Here is a 12,577-nt window from a genome sequence, read left to right on the forward strand (position 1 = left end):
GGGCTAGGGCCGCGGAGCCACCAGGGCAGCCAGTTTTCAGGAATTTAGATGTCGCAGATGCAGACACGCGTCAGAGTTTTTGGACATGTTTGCTATTGAAGCATCAAGTTATGAATGTTCTTTCCAAAACGACTTTTGCTTTTCCCCCTGCTGATGTTATTCCTGATCTGAGGGACTCTGTGGTCCTCCCTGCAGAGAGGTTGAGAATTTAGTGTTGATTGCAGACGCACATGATGCCAGTAGTCTGATGAATGTTAATTTACCTGGAAACTACGTGAATTATGTGGAAACTACATAATGTACGTAGGAATGAGCTATCTTGTTGGCAGTGGGAGGGTAGGTTTCTGGCCCCATCTTTGAACTTGTCGAGGGGAGGTTAAAATCTCTTCTGGAAACTTGGGAAACCATCTTTCAAGAGGTGTGTACTTTTGTTACCTGTTTCAGAATTTATTTCCCTGTGTGATATTTGAAAAAAGTGATTTTGTTTTTAGAATGAGGGTTATTCTAACCAGTCAGGGAATACCACACAGGGCACAGTAAAATGAAAAACATGAAGAATTGGATTATAAAAGAGCATTTAGAACTTCGGGGTCCACAGTTATATATGGTGGTTGAGTAGAACATTGGGTTTAGAATTAGAAGACTCGATTCTGGTAAGATTACCATTAACTATGATATGGAGCAAATCATTTAACCTTTCTGGGTTCTCTGTTTCCTAATATATAAAATAAGATTTCAATCCCATAGTAGTCTTCTTTTCCTTCTTGAGGATGTATCAGTGTGACTGTCTACTTGTTCCAAATTACTGTTTGCTTATACTTGCTTTTGTTAAATCTCAGTCCTGATATTTAGAATTTATGTTAAAACACAGCACCTCTGTTTGATTTATGCCAAGCATTACTTTTGTGTAATGGTTACATTTATGATTTCCGCCCCCCCTTTCTCTGGAACACTTTTTGTTTTTGAAAACTATTGTGTCGCAGGTTGACCTGCTTTGGAAAGCAGGCCCAAACTAGTAGAACATGTAAGTCTTTATATTGAAAAGAATATGATTTTAATGAGTGTCCTTGTGATATCTTAACAGGAAAATCATTCTTTAATGGTTTCAGTAGGCTTGGAGCATAATATGTTCAAAATTGAGTGATCTTGGTTGAAGAGCTTTATTTTGTAGATAGTTTAGAGTCCTCTGACAAATCAAATACTTTGGAAACACTTTTTATCTTAAATTCAAGTAGAATTTGCAAGAACTTTGTTCTTACATGGTACACAAATGAATCCCAGATACGATATTTAGGCCACTTTGGTAAAAGAATGGAAATTTTGAGTTCTCAGGGTTCCGCTGCTGCTGCTGCTGCTGCTGCTAAGTCGCTTCAGTCGTGTCTGACTCTGTGTGACCCATAGGCCGCAGCCCACCAGGCTCCCCCATCCCTGGGATTCTCCAGGCAAGAACACTGGAGTGGGTTGCCATTTCCTTCTCCAATGCATGAAAGTGAAAAGGGAAAGTGACACGACTCTTAGCGACCCCATGGACTGCAGCCTACTAGACTCCTCCATCCATGGGATTTTCCAGGCAAGAGTACTGGAGTGGGGTGCCAGTGCCTTCTCCATTCCACAGTGCTCTTCAAGCAAATTCTGTTTTATTCTACCGTTATCTTGTGAGTTAAAATGTGGTGTGTGTGCACTCAGTTGTGTCTGACTTTTTTTGAGCCCATGGACTGTAGGCCTCCAAGCTCCTCTGTCCATGAAATTTTCCAGGCACGAATACTGGAGTGGGTTGCCATGTCCTACTCCTGGGGATCTTCCCCACCCAGGGATTGAATCCGAGTCTTCTGTGTCTCCTGCATTGGCAGGCAGAGTCTTTACCACTGTGCCACCTGGAAAGCCCAGTTAGTTAAAAAAACAAATGCCCAAACTTTTATTTTTTTGGGTGCTTTTATGCCTTGAAACACTCTCAGATCTCCTCGTGTTTTTATATCTTTCAGAACGTGACTGTGTACTGGAAAGGGAGAAAAATTCTAATTCCAAGTAGAGAAGGGGAAAGAGAGCTTCCTTGATAGCCTATGGATGTAGAAGCTGTTTTTAGAGCTGTAGCATGTGTAATGTAAGGCTGACTTTTTTGGTGTCTTGGATGATCCAGCTTGGAGAAAAGCAGCTGTAGTCATTAGCTGTTAATAACCTTAACTGATCAACCACAGGTGACCTGAGTGGTTCGAAATAGTTGTTTTTCTTAAAGATGAAGCAATCTGAAGACGTCGCCTGTGTCAGTTTGTACTTACGTAAGGCAGGCAGAACTCTTGTTTTAATCAGCCGAAACTGTGATGAGGGACTAAGTCATCAGTATTCACCCTCCACCTGAGTTTACCTAACAGTGTCTCCGGTTCATGAAGGTACAGTCAAAGCACTTTTTTGAATTGAATTACTAAGGATGAGTGGTGGGCTTAGATCAAATGCTTATTCAAAACTTAAACTGCAGTTACACTTTAAAAGGACTCACCTTCTGCCAAATACATGTTCTCGTATTGACTTTATTTTTGATTTGGTTATATCCATGCTGTGTTAAGAAAAATCTTTTCCCTCAAATCCATTAAAAAAAAAACAAAACTTTGACCACCTGAGTGCCTTGAGAAATGGACCTGTCCATATGCCCTGCTTCTTTCTGTATTTTGATTGTAGTTGTGATTTATCAAACTACAATTTTTTATTTCAAGCCTATTTCTTTGTCTGTTCAGAACTCCTATTTTTTGCAACCATGAAAGTCGTGTCTGAACTTCAGTTTTTCTTTCTCTTCTCCAAATTTTCCTTTTCTATGTTCGGTCACATTGGCTGGTTCTAATGTGGAACATTGGGTGAGGGGGAGGTCCTGAGGACTGAGTCACTTGTGAAGAAGTATTTCCTAATGAATTAAAAAAAGAAACACTGCCCCTTAGTATTTCAACATCAGCTCACTGATCCAGTTCACTAGCCTGGCTGTTTTGTAACATGCTTGTGGGCACTGGTTAGAAGTTAAAATAGCTGAATCGTGCATTTTCTTGAGCGCTAAGAGCAAAAAGGAAGTTCAAAAAACCTTCTGAGATGGATGAAATAATTGGGTGTTCATACCATGCTCTGATTTTCTGGGTGAGAAACCCTAACTTTTAGGATTCTCAATGTTTTTGTTACTTCAGAACCATTTCAGTGGTTAAATGTCTTTAAACAAAAAACATGTAAAAAATATGTGGGTTTGTTGTTTGTTTTTTTTTTTTTTGTCACTGAACAACCTAAATGACTAGTTTGCTTGTTTTGTCAATGAATTTTATTGAGAAAAAGCCCCTCACTTAAATTGTCTTGTTGTCAGCCATATCTAGCTGCCCGTAGTCCCTAAGGCCATTCTAGTTAAGAGCTGCCGAGCTCTCTCTCGTGGAAGAATTAAAAAAAAGCTCATAGCCTTGTGGATCAGGCATGTCTTCTTTTTAAAATGTTAGAATTCCTGTTGTGTCTATAGATGAAATTGAATCCATTTAGATACTTAAACTGAGGGAAATGTTGTTTCCATATTTCTAGATTAAAGGGGAAAAAAATCCTCTTATTGTTTTAAAACAAGGCTTAAATAATGTACAATCAGTGCGTCTGGTGATGGCCCCACTCTGTAATTCCAGCTGTGTTCACCTCCATTGCAGCTGAAAGGAATTCTAATTGGCTGAGGAATGTTGGCAGCGTCGTGTATCACAGAACGCGGACCTGTTATGCTCGCTGCCGGGTGATGCATTTCAGATGTTTTAGGCTCCTGAGTCCAACTTGAAGGTTGCTTGCAGGGAGTCTGGAAGAGCATGTTGTGAAGCGGGGCTTGCAGACAGCAGCCTGGTTTGCTTTCTTCGTGTTGTCGGGCATCCGCTAAATTCTCTAAAGGCCTTGGTGCTTCCTTGTGGCTTAAATACCTGACTGGCGGGTCCGACTTTTCTTTCTAACTCACAGAAGTGCCGCGGTGAAGAAAGGGGTGGTGGAATTATCATCCATTTGTGACTCAGTTTTCCAGTCGGTAATGGAGGTACCTGCCTTTTTCTGTCAGGCAATGACTTGATATGCATTCAATATTTGGATGAGCAGTTGTGAATTATTCCTAGAGGAGCACAGTGTAAATACAAAGTCATAGATTCCTGTTATTTCTTGTGCTTAAATGATCATGTAAGTGCTCAAGCTAATAATGTACTGAAGAAAATTATGGAATCTACAGATAAACATGGAAAAATTATGCTCAAGAATGAACTGCTAAATTCTCTATGCATTCAGAAAATTCCTTAGAGAAACAGTATCCTAAGCCAAGTGATATCACAGCATCATTTTAAATTGTGAAACCTTGGAAGCATTCCCGTCAAAATCAGGACCAATGCAGGGACGCACACTGTCACAGTTGTCAGCTAGAGAAAGACATCAGAAAGCAAAATCCCTGTTTGCAGGTGCTTATGATTTTATATCTTTGAAAGTCCAAAAGAATCAGCTGAAAAACAGTTACAAGCAAAACTTTAGTAGTTGGATAGAAAATTTTTCCATGGAAAATAAAATGGATAAAAATCGACAGGCTAGGAAAAACACTTGGTAGTCTGTGTGTTATGAAAGTCTAGCTTGCTTATAAAGAGCTTTTAAAATCAATTAGAAAAAGGCCAGTGACCTATTTGGCAAAGGATGTGGACAATTCACAGAAAAGGATGAAAATGGATTTCAAACATGTGAAAAAACATGCAGTCCTGTTCATGCCAAACAACATTTACGGATTCAAACTAAGGGGGAAACAGTTTTCTGTCTAGCAGATGGGCAGTGACCAGAGTTTAACAGCATGTCATGATGACAAAGGTGTGGAAAAGCAGAAACTGTTTTACACTGTGGTCGAGAATATAAATTGGTACAATCGAGTAGGAAGGGCAGTTTGATATTGGATAAGAAAAGTATGGCTTCTCTGGTGGTTCAGAGGTAAAGAATCCATTTGCGATGCAGGAGACTCAGGAGACGTGGATTCGATCCCTCCTCCAGGGGGAGGAGGGCTTGGCAACCCACTCCAGTATTCTTGCCTGAAAAACCCCATGGACAGAGGAGTCTGGTGAGCTACAGTCCATGGGGTCCCAAAGAGTCGGATTTGACTGAAGTGACTGAGCACATGCAATGAATGTATATACCCTTGGACCTGACAATTTTGCACTTAGGAATTTTTCTTACAGATATTATAATCACACATTTATGTAAAGCCTATGTGCAAAATTGTTACAGCATTGCTTAAAATTATAAAATCTAGAAACAATTTAAATCTGCATTAATAGAAAACTAAATAAATTATGACATATCCCCAGGGATACATAGCTGTTTAAAAGAATAAGCTAGTGTTTATATTCTGAGATGGAATATTTTCCAAGGTCTGTTATTGAGTGGGGAGAGGGGGAAGCATGATTCAGAAGAGTGGAAATCGTATATACTGTTTGAGTAATAAATAAAACAAAATGGCAATTTATGGTGTGTGTGTATAGACATCACTGGAAGAGTCCTGTTGAAATATTGATTGTGATGACCGCTGGGGACGCAAACTGGGACTTGAGGGTACAGATCAGAGCGGGAAAGACAGAGACTTTGTTTCACTGTGTTTCTTTTACTATTTCATCTCCTCCCCGCCCAGTTCTTGTCCCCCGCTTTGAGCATATATTGCTTTTCAACAATTAAAAATGGTAAAAACAAACAACAAAAGAATCTATAACTCTTAAGCAAAGATTTTTTAGAGCAACTAGTACGTTAATTGCTAATAGTAATTATTTCAAATATGGGTGTTTTGGACATTCAAAGTAATTGTGCCAAATGCATGTTAAAGGGCTGAAGTAGCATCTAAGGGTATATATCCACGTCATGTGTATTGCACTACTAGGAAGATTCCTGGGTCCCAGAGAGTAAAATGCATTGCGTTCTTTGTAAGTCTGAATAGATTTTTTTCCCTCAGAGAATATGTTCATTCTGATACTGAGAACCCGTCCCCCAGTCCCCCAAAAAACCCAAAACCAAAAAAAAAAAAAAAAGCAGAAGCTCAAAAGCCCTTGTTCTAGCATAATATTAAAAAGCTATTCCAGCCCAAATGATTCTTTGCAGATTCAGGAATCTAATCCTCCTTAGACCTACTTTTTTATAGAGAGTCCTTTGAAAGACTGGAGTCTCGATTCTGAATAACAGTGTTGGTTCATATCACTTATTTGGAATGTCATTTGGGGTTATCACTGACCTATTCTTGTAAAATAACCTCCTCCCTGAAGTGCGGTAAAAATGCTAACTTGCATAACCCAGCTGTAATAATTTGGTAAATTTGGTATTTTTCCCACATATTTCTAATCAATAAATTTATTTTGAACCTCTAAAAAGGCCTGTTTATTAATGTTAGTGGTACCTAAAAAAGAAATATTGATAGCTGACTCTGTAAATGGAGAAAAAGTCATCACCACACGTAATTTGTTGCTTTTTTGTTCTCTTAGAGCTTTAGGATGAAAACCTTAAGTTTTACCATATTGTATTTCTACATATATTACCTACAGATCATAGGTTTGAGAATTGCTTGATGAGAGTTTGTCCATATGAATAATACTAATAGTAATTATATCTGTACGGCGTCTCATAGTTTCCAGAGTTCTCATAAGCATTTCCTCACTTAAGGCAAGATGCAAGCCAGCCGCAAGAAGCTTTTTTTGATTTTTGTTTTTAATTGTGTTTTTGTTTCTAGGTTAAAAAAAAAATCATGAAATTTGTCTTATTCTTTAAAAACACATTTAATGGGAAAGAAAAGATAGTTTCTTTTCTCCTAAATGGATAATCATTTCATGGGCTGATAGAAAAATTCTCAGAAACAGCTATAATAGACGCATTCCCTGGTGGCTTAGATGGTAAAGAATCTACCTGCAATGCAGGAGACCCAGGTTTGATCCCTGGGTCAGAAAGAGATCTCTTGAAGAAAGGAATGGCAACCCCCTCCAGTATTCTTGCCTGGAGAATTCCATGGACATGTAGCCTGAAGCCTGGCAAAGAGTTGGCACGAATGAGCAGCTAACACACACATACGCTTTGCAGTAATCAATAGTCATGTGCAGGAGAAGGCCTGCATGTCTTCATGGGATGTTGACTTAATTTAGGCTACACTGAGGATAATCGACACTCACAGAATTAGACAGGTTTTTTTGGGTCGAGATAAGGTAGCAGTTTTTTCTCTGTAACTATTCGAGGTTGGAAACATGACATTCTAACCCACTTCATTGAATCTACCCAGTTGCCCAAACAAACAAACAAACAAAAAAATGAAAAACAAGCCTTGTTGTCATTCTTCGTATCTAATTCAGCCTCAAGTCCTTATTTCTGTCACCACGTTTTGTCTGGAATGTGTCTTCTCTTCATGTCCACTGACCCATGTCCACTGGTTCCAGCTGCCATCATCAGCTCTGGCTTGGACAGCTGCTGCTTGCCCTTTTGTATTTCAGTGTTACTTACAACCAGAATCATCCAGCTGCAGTGTTAGTTATTTCTCTCTTTCAGTGATGTTAAAGGATTCATGAAAAAAGTTCTCACTTGGGCAAATCCTCAAGTAGGGTGGAAAGAATTGGCTCCATCCATTCCTCCATCCAACCGCTTATTTCCCACTGCCCTGAGGGGGAGGCTAAGGAGAAAAACGGGAAAGCTGCGTTCACTTCTGCAGCTCCTTCACTCCTGCCTCTGTGCTCACTGCCTCCAGCTCCAGTTCCAGGAGCCTTGGTGAGGTGGCCAGCTGTCCTTGTCAGGGTGACATGGAGCTTCCCTCGGTCTAATGATTGAGGAGTGGCCAGTGGTGGAGCTGGAGAGCCTATTGCCAACAGGAAGCCTTCGGCCTTGCTGTCTTGTTTACATCGGTTGTCCCACTGAAGGTGGCTTGGCTCACAGTGGTACTCACACATATTCATTGGTTGAGGGAGCTAATGACCTTCTTGTTGATCGTGTTCCATGGCCGCATGTGAGTAGGGCACTGGAGGACACCCCTCTTGGAGGTGGTGTTTGCTGGGGTGGGCCGCTTCTTGTGGGCCACGGGGTGAGAGACTGGGGCTGGGAACTGGGCAGTCACAGCCTGTGGTCGGCTAGGCTTAGGATGTCTGTGGCCATATGACACCCCAGAGCTAGTCTGCCCCTGGACTTTGGGCAGTTCCACAGGTTTGAACCAAAGCCTGAAATACTCTCAAATCTAGAATTTGGCCCATCTTCGTAACCTTTGGTTTCCCGGTTATCTCCTCAGCTTCTCCCTCAGGGCTGTTGGAAAAAAAGTAGTTGGATGGAAGTAGTCATTAATTTGTCCCTTGCCTAGGGGGTGTTTTGCAGTTACATCTTGAATGATCGTGTTTGAGGGTGTCCTGGGGGTCAGGACTCGTTTGCCCACCCTACCCTGAAGTCTTGTCTCCTGCCCAGGGTACCATTCCCCTCTCTTTATCCTGTTTCCTCTCTTCACACTATTGGTCCCCTGGGATTGCAATTTGAAGCAGAAAGGCCCTCTTAGCAAAGGCACATTTTTCTCCCTTTTCATTTTATCTCCTCGTGGAGCCTTACAAAATACTGTGAGCAGGAGTCAGAACCTTTCCTTATCTTGAATCTTCCTATTAAGTGCCGTCATGCTCCTTGTATTGTCATCTTGGCGGGCACATCTGACTTCTTTCTTAGAGAGTAAAGACTAAAGGCTCAGGCTGAGGACGTAAGGTATTCATTGAATTTTATCCTGTTTCCTTTCTTCAACCAATTTCACAGTTCTACTTCTGTCTTGTATTTACAATACCACACTTCCTAATGCCAATTTTTTTATTAGTTTAAAAAAAACAGAATGCTTTCAGATGGAAGTAGCAGAAAACCTAGCTTAAATTGGCTCAATAGAAAGAATTTTCTTTCGTAAATTTACTGAAAAGTCCAAAAGTCATTCCAGCAGCATGGCAAGGACCTGATTTTCCCATTTCTCAGTGTTGTGACCTCAGACCATTCTTGGCTGCCTCCTCCACTTGCGTTCGGAAGGTAGGAGGTGGCCACCAGCAGCTCCCATGGCTGTTTGCTTCTAGCTTTAATCAGCAGAGATGTTAAGAGAGCACTTCCCCAACGGCTTCTTCCTGGAGTAGAAGTCCTGGAGCTGAATCTTCTTGTCTGATTGGCCTTTTTGGGTCCACGTGTCCATCTCTGAACTAGCCACTGGCTAGGGTGATGGGGATTAGGGTCCATCTTGGAATCTAGTACTGGTATTAGTCTCCCAACATATACGACAGGGGCATTTGAGGGAACTGGAAAATAAATACGAGGAAGGCAGCCAACAAATAAGTAGACGATACTATTTAAAGAACTTTTGAAGAAAAAAAAATACTGTCTTTGTACTAGTGTGAATTAAAAAATGTGTTTTTGTAAAAGTCCCAAACATTTTTACCAAGTGTTAGGAATGGTAGTTTTTTATGTGAACTTACCCCAACAAACAACTCAATGGGCATGAATTTGAGCAAACTCCGAGAGATAGTAGAGGACAGAGAGGTCTAGCGTGCTGCAGTCCGTGGGGTCGCAAAGAGTTGGACATGACTTAGCGACTGAACAACAACCACCCTAATAAATTTCATTGTTGATGTATAGTGTTATTTGGGGCTATTTCAACACTGATTTAAACACAATTTAGCTACAGAGTAAAGGAATACATTCTTATATCATTTCTCTAGCCATAATAGAATTAAAAAATTTTTTTAAAAATATTTATTTGGCTGTACCAGGTCTTGGTTGTAGCATGCAGGATTTTTGGTTTCGGTATGCAAACTCGTAACAAACTCTTACCAACCCTTCCTTTAAGTAAAGGCTATGAAATAATATCTGTTCTTGATATTTGAAACTCTATATTTTTACTTCTATGTTCCTTAAAACAAAAAAAAAGTACTTAGAAGATGCTTGACTGAGCCTTGAACTCATGCCCCAAGGAACAGTTGGCTCTCTCAGACCCCCAGCAGTCTCTTCCTCCGTGGAGTCAGTGGGCAGGGGTGAAGGGTGGGCTTAAGAGCTGGGCTGGAGCCAACCTGTGCCTTTAGACAAGTGACCTCATCTCTTTAATTTTCCCAGCTATAAAAATGAGGTAAATAATTGGAGCCACTTCAGAGTATCGTGGGTATTAAATAAAATAATCCACATGCAATGTCTGGTATACAGTAAATGTTCAATACTTGTTAGCTAATATTAACATTGTCATATTTCAGTGACTCTGAGTTGAAAGTCACACCATTGTTTTATGGACCAATAAAAAAGAAACATCAGTAATTACACTGCAATGTGATTCATTTGACTATTTCAGAGATGTTAAAATATGGAGAAATGTGTCTTAGCATCAGTGATACATGGTATTATGGCTGTCTCTGACTCTAAAGTTCTAGAAATTGTTTGCATACCCACAAATTAATGCCATCTGTCTTCAGTTTAAACATAACACAGTGGGATCTGCAGTTTCCTTTCCTTTGTGTTTTTGTCCTGAACTTATATTGGATTTGGCCTCATGTGTCGCAATATTGGCAATTTCATAATTACTAATTCATTGTGTACGTTGAGTAGTGGATCCTGTAAGACCCATGAAAGGCTTCACAAACTTGGGTTCTTTGCGTTTCTTCACTGATCGAGAAAGAAACTTGAGATACATTTCAGGAATTCATTAATATTAGTTGAATACACCTATTTGGAGGCTCCCAGCAGGTTAAATGATAGTGCACATAACCTTTTAGAAAAGCACAGATTGTTGGCAGAAAGCCCACTTAGGGAAGTGCCTTTGATGCACCCAAACGCGTGCTGTTAGAAAGCGTGGTATTGCCATTTGAAAGAAATGCATGGCAGTTGATTTTCCCCTAAAATATAAATGCGGACAGTATATTGTAGAACTTGAGAGATAGTCACAGGCTATTTAAGTACAAACTTGGTATAGAAAAAAGTGGCTATGTAATGTGCTTAGCATAAATTTAGAAGGAAAACCCATAAGGATATCACATAACTCGATAGAGTGCTATTTCTCTTGGAAATTTTCTGGTATTTAGAGTGCTGAGAATGGGATAGTATTCGCCTGTTTTTTTTTTTTTTTTTCAGGCCTGTTTTTGATATAAAATTGAAATGAATGATGGAAGAGGTTTCGGGGACTTGACCTAAGTGTTTACTTATTGCATTATTTATGGCTTCCTTCATCAGCTGAATGTCAGCAGGATTCTACTTCTATTGACAGCTGCGTGAGCAGAGCAGACGTGTTGTTGGGTTACCTTGTCACAAGCCTGGAGGCAGGCCCCTGGCACATCTGGCCATGAAGCATTTAAGCGTTGTTTAGGGATGTTGATCATGATTTTGTCAAAGGCTGTGTCTCAGTGCAGACCATATTTTAATGCATTCTGAAACATTTCTCTTCTGGGGAGAACCCAGGAGACTTTGCTGGTTTTTTTTTTTCTTTTTTTTTTTTTGAGATTTTACATAAGATTAAGCTTAACAATGCCAGAAGTACACTTTTATTTTAGAAAAGGACATTTTTTTTAGAGAATAAATGGTACTGAAGTTGAAATAACAGGACAAGTTATTTCGAAGAGCAGACATTTGATCGGCTTCAGTACTTTTCTCATCACCTACAATTGTAGTGATGTTTATATTTGGAACAGAGAGAAGTCAGTCCAAAATCTCTCAGCGAGGCTTTACAAAGGGATGTGATTATGTCAGTGTTACTCCAGGTGTTTAATTTCAGGCTGTATGAGTCAAGAACTTGGTGTTTCTTATATTAGAATAGATTGGACTTGATTCAGAAAAAAAAAACCCTGCAAACAACCTATTAATTTGAAGTGTATAAATCACAGCCTAAAAATTATTTTAGTTTTAAAATAGATTACACGTGTGTGTGATATAAAAGGGTACCCATTAAAAATGCCCTGTCCTCCTCCCTGTCCTTTGCCAACCAGCTTGCCTTCAGAGACGTTAGCTATTTTTTAAAATGTTTTACATATTTTAGAATTTTTTATTGGTTTTTAATGCTGTTTGTTTTAATGTGACATTAAAAATTCTGCTTATTTATTTGTACCTTTTTAATATTCTTTTCCATTATAGTTTATCACAGGACATTGGACATGTTTTTCTGTGCTGCACAGCAGGAAGCTTGTTGTCCATCCCGTAGGTAATAGTTCGCAGCTGATAACCCGCCCCCTCCCTCTTGGCAGTCACCAGTCTGTTCTCTGTTGGTGATTCTGTTTCATAGCTATAGGTTCATTGTGTCATATTCTATATCCCACATATAAAGGATATCATAAAGTACTTGTCTCTGACATACTTCACTTCTGTGATCATCTCTAGGTCATCCGTGTTGCTTTGTTCTTTTTTATGGCTGAGTACTGTTTCACTGTATATATGTATCATGGCTTCTTTACGCATTCATCTGTCTATGGACATCTAGGTTATTTCCATGTCTTGGCAGTTGTGAACAGCGCTGTTATAGACACAGGGATGCATGTGTCTTTTGAATGATATTTTTGTCTGGACATATGCCCAGGGGTGGGTGGCACGGCTGGATCATATGGTAGCTCTACTTTTAGTTTTCTAAGGAACC

At 39.9% G+C, this 12,577-nt stretch overlaps 1 protein-coding gene across 1 annotated transcript in view; it reads left to right on the forward strand.

Moving 5' to 3' along the window:
• The first annotated feature begins 6,928 nt into the window (after positions 1-6,928).
• SMURF1 (SMAD specific E3 ubiquitin protein ligase 1) overlaps positions 6,929-12,577 on the forward strand; it is an 82,197-nt gene continuing 76,548 nt past the window's right edge. Inside the window, exon 1 of the mRNA XM_010845774.1 lies at positions 6,929-12,144. Within this exon, the coding sequence (XP_010844076.1) occupies positions 12,102-12,144 (43 nt within the window). The 5' untranslated portion in view covers positions 6,929-12,101. The remainder of the gene's footprint in view (positions 12,145-12,577) is intronic.

Source organism: Bison bison, unplaced genomic scaffold (assembly GCF_000754665.1).
Source record: "Bison bison bison isolate TAMUID 2011002044 unplaced genomic scaffold, Bison_UMD1.0 scf7180017864223, whole genome shotgun sequence".
Classification (NCBI taxonomy): Eukaryota; Metazoa; Chordata; class Mammalia; order Artiodactyla; family Bovidae; genus Bison; species Bison bison.